This window comes from Primulina tabacum, chromosome 3, assembly GCF_025594145.1.
Source record: "Primulina tabacum isolate GXHZ01 chromosome 3, ASM2559414v2, whole genome shotgun sequence".
NCBI lineage: Eukaryota > Viridiplantae > Streptophyta > Magnoliopsida > Lamiales > Gesneriaceae > Primulina > Primulina tabacum.
This window is the reverse complement of record NC_134552.1, coordinates 13,581,072-13,587,071: the sequence shown is the minus strand read 5'-3', so window position 1 is coordinate 13,587,071 and position 6,000 is coordinate 13,581,072. Positions and strand designations below refer to the sequence as shown.

The 6,000-nt window shown below is 33.7% G+C and overlaps 1 protein-coding gene across 5 annotated transcripts; it reads right to left on the bottom strand.

The window, feature by feature from the left end:
• Window positions 1–602: 602 nt before the first annotated feature.
• LOC142540577 (uncharacterized) lies at window positions 603–3,236 on the bottom strand. 5 transcript variants are annotated; one of them, XM_075646840.1, is made up of 2 exons: window positions 2,823–3,236; window positions 603–2,122 (listed from the first exon to the last, which is right to left on the bottom strand). In XM_075646840.1, the coding sequence occupies exon 2, from the start codon at window positions 2,104–2,106 to the stop codon at window positions 949–951; it is 1,158 nt and encodes a 385-aa protein (XP_075502955.1). In that variant the 5' UTR covers window positions 2,107–2,122; window positions 2,823–3,236; the 3' UTR covers window positions 603–948. The 5 variants fall into 5 exon arrangements, with proteins under 5 accessions (XP_075502955.1, XP_075502957.1, XP_075502958.1 ...); XM_075646842.1 differs by having other exon boundaries at window positions 603–2,093; XM_075646843.1 differs by having other exon boundaries at window positions 603–2,093; window positions 2,856–3,236.
• Between the last annotated feature and the right edge of the window lie 2,764 nt (window positions 3,237–6,000).

The following is a 6,000-nucleotide window of genomic DNA, read 5'->3' as shown; positions in this document are numbered from 1 at the left end:
CCTAACTCACCTGAGTGGAGTGAGATTTTCTAAGAATAAAAAATATTATCTTACGCAAAGAAATGAGAAGAAATTTTTTTTTTAAAAAAAATTGACCAATATTTTAAATTTTCAGTAAAAAAATTTGAGATGTCCACTAGATTTTAAACGCAAAGTCCCAAAAATTATTATAATTAAAAAAGAATTAGAAGCCCTGTCAAGGGGAGGCCCTTGGGGCACATCCTCTCCTCTATGGCCATAGGCTTTACAATCCTCATTTTCGATAGAGAAATTAATAGCTTTCAGTCTATTAAGTATCTCTCGTAATAAGAAAACATGCTTTGAGTTGAACATAAGATTATTATAATTGAGTTTCGAACTCGACGTCTTGTACTAAACTTAAAATCTTGATGTTAGATGAACTATAAGTCACCAATTTTTAAAAAAATGATCTAATTTTGGATTAAAAGGAAGTTTCCATTTGTTAATTAAAAAAATGATATTTTCCTTCCTTCAATATTTCAATGTATTCTCAATTTCCAATTTGAAAAAAAAAAGACATTTAAATCATAAAATATGTATTTTAAAACTATTTCATTGAAAATAAAAATAATCTGAAGACACATTTTCATTTAGATGACGGGAAAACAAAGGAACAATTGCAAGAATTGATGCAATGACGTTGCTAAATAGGAATCCTCTAAAATTTCTTACAATCATGAGATCTCCAGAAATTTATTCATTATCAGCACGGCTACGTACCACAATGTTTATGTACAACTCGAAACTAATTAACTCCCTTCAATCACACATCCAGAGAAAGGTAAAAAGGAACTAACTTTTCTCCAGAGAAGACAGATTTCAAAGGCTTCAGTTCTACCTAAAAAACCTGATGTGAGACTAAACGGGCAGGGAATGTAACTGGAATTTGTGTTAGAAAACAATAATCGTTGGATACTCGTTGAGCCATTAACGCGTAAAGCTCACATTGCAACCTTTTGAATTGGCTCTTTTTAGCACACTTTTGGCAGCCACCTGGCCTTTTGAGATTGAAAGAGGAGATGCAGGCGAGGATGGATTTGTGTAGTTCAGCAACAAATTATTCGACGACGGCAACTTCAAGATACTTTTCAAGGGCTTTCCGGATGTAAATGAAATCTCTCTACTCGAATCATCAGATGAAATTCCACATTTATCTTTGTCAGATGCAATGGAATCAAAATTGTTATCTGCTGAATTACTCTGCACGTTGGTGTGAAACCAAGCATCTTCCATATCACCTTCTCGAGTCTTGGTATCAATAATATAGTCCTCAAAAGGATCATCTTTGTTTTCGGGCTGGACTATAACACTACAGCTACAGGAAAAAGTGTCCTCGATTTCTCCTTTTTGAAAGATCATGTCATCACATCCCTCTTTAAATTCAGCCTTTTGGGTTGTTTTCTTCACTTTAGGAAGCTTGAACCATCCTTCAGCCAATAGCGGGAGCAAATTCAAATTCTTCAGGAACGAGCCTTTCTTGGGAGAAGGAGACTCGTCCGTTTTTTTCTTGCCATTGGCACCCACTAGTCCCATGGCAATGACACTGGTAATAAACAACTGACAAATAGCGCACTTGATCTGCTCATGCCTTTCAAAAGATGACGCCTCAGTCAGGCCAACCATTCTCTTGATTCCAAGAACTTTACGAGCCAACTCAGCCAATTCACATCTTTTATACTTGGAATCCTTGAGTATTTTTGCAGCTAGGTAACCAATGTCCACTTCGCTTCTCGTCAACCCCAATTCTTCAAACGGGAACAAATCTTTCTTTTCAGGAATTCCAAAGCCAACAAAATGGATTCTCTTGTCCGATAGAAACCTCTGGATCGAAGCCGGCAGCGATTCCCCAGCTTGGAATTTGAGGATCACACAACCAACACCAAAACACAATAGAACCAACAAAATAGACGGGTCACGAGGATGGCGCATAACATCCAGGCCAACAACTGGAGGATGGTCCCATACTTTTCCATTCGGGAAGAGAAAATCTATTGCACATAAAGTTTCGAAATCTTTTGCTTTAAAGGTGATTCCTTCAAGTTTAACTTCAAACCTGTTGGTTCTCAAGTACACTATCCCCGCCATAATGTACACGGAAAATCTGGTTTAGAATAAAGACCAAATATATTTTTGGAGGTGCATGAAAGTTCATCGGTGAACAACAATAAAGAACATAACCACAAATCTTAGCGTGGCATAAAGGTATCTAAATCAAATAAATATCTATTGCCAAACATCCTAAGACAATGCAATCTGAAAACCAGTGTTGCCCCCCCATGATGTATCTTGAAGTAATTTTTGCACAAGGAAAAAGGGTAAGGATATTCAACAACAATAGAGGTAGGAGTAAACAGAGGAAATCAATGGTTTTAATCATTGATATCTATTTTGGGTAAGTTAAAAATAAGCAAGAGAAACCTAAACCATTCATTAGCTTCCCACTGGAATTTATCATCCACAGATTTCAATAGATGGTATTAGTTATCTTTGAGAATTTGACTAATTGAACAGCTCCGGTCAAACAAGATTCTCTACATTTATTTAAATATCTCAGAGAGTATAAGGGGGAAAAAGTTCTGACCATCTTCAAAGCAAATGTCAACAGTGCTTATTAACCACCAAGATCCAGAGAAAATGAAAAATAGAAGTGCTTATAGGCATTTGAAAGTATAACAAATGAAAAGATTAAAAGGAAGCATCAGTAAAATACTAGAGCGTGACAACACTTTCATTAGACTTCGAATTTCAATATAGAACAGCTAAAAGAATGGAAAGCATATAACATTCTTAGGCAGACTTACAGAGAACTGCAAATAACAATTACGCTCTCTCACCCCTAATCCTCCTGGCCAGCTACCTGAATGTCCCTGGGCATGATTGTCACCCTCTTGGCGTGAATGGCACAGAGATTGGTGTCCTCAAACAGTCCAACCAAATAAGCCTCCGCTGCTTCCTGGGGCGCCGCCACAGTAGAGCTCTGGAACCTCAGATCGGTCTTGAAATCCGGGGCAATCTCACGAACAAGCCTCTGGAATGGAAGCTTACGGATCAACAATTCAGTAGACTTCTGGTACTTGTGAATCTCACGAAGAGCAACGGTTCCGGGATGGAAACAAGGATAGGACAGGGCAAAATACGCTAAACAATGAGTCGATTGTGTTCTCACAGAAAAAATCATTCTGGAAGATTGCGAAAGAGAACATATATTTTAATGGAAGAGAACCCACGATTTCATAGAATATATCTTATTAGAATCGATTCGTCTACTAAAAATACGAGAAAATAAAAAAACTTACAATTTTATATTCTATATCGCAAGAAAAAAAAAGATTTCTTATTCATCTATCAACATTTTTCGGACGAGCATGTTAAACAGAGCTTGTTCAGTGTGGTTTATCTGGATAACATGATTTTGCATACTATTGCGTTAGCACGAAAGTTAACTATGCACGTATCGCATGATAAAGGCCACGGATTCCTGCATCATTTAAAAAACTTTCTTAGTAACTAAAATAAACATTTCCTTGTAATGTAAACATGACCTTATAAAATAGCACCAACATTGAAAACAAAATTATTTTTTAAAAAAGAATAAAAATAATTAATAATTAAACTTTTACTAAAGATTGATGCCTAGTTGTCGCGATGTTGATATCAGTTGTCTTGGAAATGAAACTTTTTTGCTCGGTCTATCTTCATTCGTTGTAGAGCATCAAGAATTTGACAACTCGAATCTCATCTTAGGGGAGAGTGGATTCCGTCCTTTATGCCTTTCTTCCACTCCTTGTCTTCCTATTTTTCATTATTTCTATTTATATTTATATATATAATTAAAAATATGAAAAAAAATTGATCAAACAATTGCAATCTATCGGAGTAACAAATATTTTTATTTCTTTATGATGATTTAACTTAGAACCACTGTCGTTTGGACATAGTATCACTTAATACAGATATCTGCAAATCAGGCTAATCGGATAATTTTCACTAGATAAAGAATGTGCGACAGACTCGATCAAAAACTCGCGTACTCTAACTATTTGAATATATCTTAGCTATAAATATTTTTCTTTTTTATGTATGTTTATTTGTTTGATTGGCTCAAATCTTTGCAAGAAAATTAGATTTGGTTATTTTAATATTATATTTTAAAAAATAAAATAGAGTGGAATAACTTTTTATTTATTGTTTTAACAAAAATTGAGTAAAGGTTCACTACCTTACCGACCATGATTCCCCCAACTACTGCTGCGGCGTGCACATTGAAGGACTGAGAGAAGAGAATATACGCTAAACAATGAGTGGATTGTGTTCTCACAGAAAAAATCATTATGGAAGATTGCGAAAGAGAACATATATTTTGATGGAAGAGAACCCACGATTTCATAGAATATATCTTATTAGAATCGATTCGTCTACTAAAAATACGAGAAAATAAAAAAACTTACAATTTTATATTCTATATCGCAAGAAAAAAAAAGATTTCTTATTCATCTATCAACATTTTTCGGACGAGCATGTTAAACAGAGCTTGTTCAGTGTGGTTTATCTGGATAACATGATTTTACATACTATTGCGTTAGCACGAAAGTTAACTATGTACGTATCGCATGATAAAGGCCACGGAGTCATGCATCATTTAAAAAACTTTCTTAGGAACTAAAATAAACATTTCCTTGTAATGTAAACATGACCTTATAAAATAGCACCAACATTGAAAACAAAATTATTTTTTAAAAAAGAATAAAAATAATTAATAATTAAACTTTTACTAAAGATTGATGCCTAGTTGTCGCGAGGTTGATATCAGTTGTCTTGGAAATGAAACTTTTTTGCTCGGTCTATCTTCATTCGTTGTAGAGCATCAAGAATTTGACAACTCGAATCTCATCTTAGGGGAGAGTGGATTCCGTCCTTTATGCCTTTCTTCCACTCCTTGTCTTCCTATTTTTCATTATTTCTATTTATATTTATATATATAATTAAAAAATATGAAAAAAAATTGATCAAACAATTGCAATCTATCGGAGTAACAAATATTTTTATTTCTTTATGATGATTTAACTTAGAACCACTGTCGTTTGGACATATTATCACTTAATACAGATATCTGCAAATCAGGCTAATCGGATAATTTTCACTAGATAAAGAATGTGCGACAGACTCGATCAAAAACTCGCGTACTCTAACTATTTGAATATATCTTAGCTATAAATATTTTTCTTTTTTATGTATGTTTATTTGTTTGATTGGCTCAAATCTTTGCAAGAAAATTAGATTTGGTTATTTTAATATTATATTTTAAAAAATAAAATAGAGTGGAATAACTTTTTATTTATTGTTTTAACAAAAATTGAGTAAAGGTTCACTTACATAAGAGTACCTTACCGACCATGATTCCCCCAACTACTGCTGCGGCGTGCACATTGAAGGACTGAGAGAAGAGAATATACGCTAAACAATGAGTGGATTGTGTTCTCACAGAAAAAATCATTATGGAAGATTGCGAAAGAGAGAACATATATTTTGATGGAAGAGAACCCACGATTTCATAGAATATATCTTATTAGAATCGATTCGTCTACTAAAAATACGAGAAAATAAAAAAACTTACAATTTTATATTCTATATCGCAAGAAAAAAAAAGATTTCTTATTCATCTATCAACATTTTTCGGACGAGCATGTTAAATAGAGCTTGTTCAGTGTGGTTTATCTGGATAACATGATTTTGCATAATATTGCGTTAGCACGAAAGTTAACTATGTACGTATCGCATGATAAAGGCCACGGAGTCATGCATCATTTAAAAAACTTTCTTAGGAACTAAAATAAACATTTCCTTGTAATGTAAACATGACCTTATAAAATAGCACCAACATTGAAAACAAAATTATTTTTTAAAAAAGAATAAAAATAATTAATAATTAAACTTTTACTAAAGATTGATGCCTAGTTGTCGCGAGGTTGATATCAGTTG

Bases quoted from the DNA above. Each gene is read 5' to 3' on its own strand.
- LOC142540577 (XM_075646840.1), bottom strand. From the start codon at position 2,106: ATGGCGGGGATAGTGTACTTGAGAACCAACAGGTTTGAAGTTAAACTT.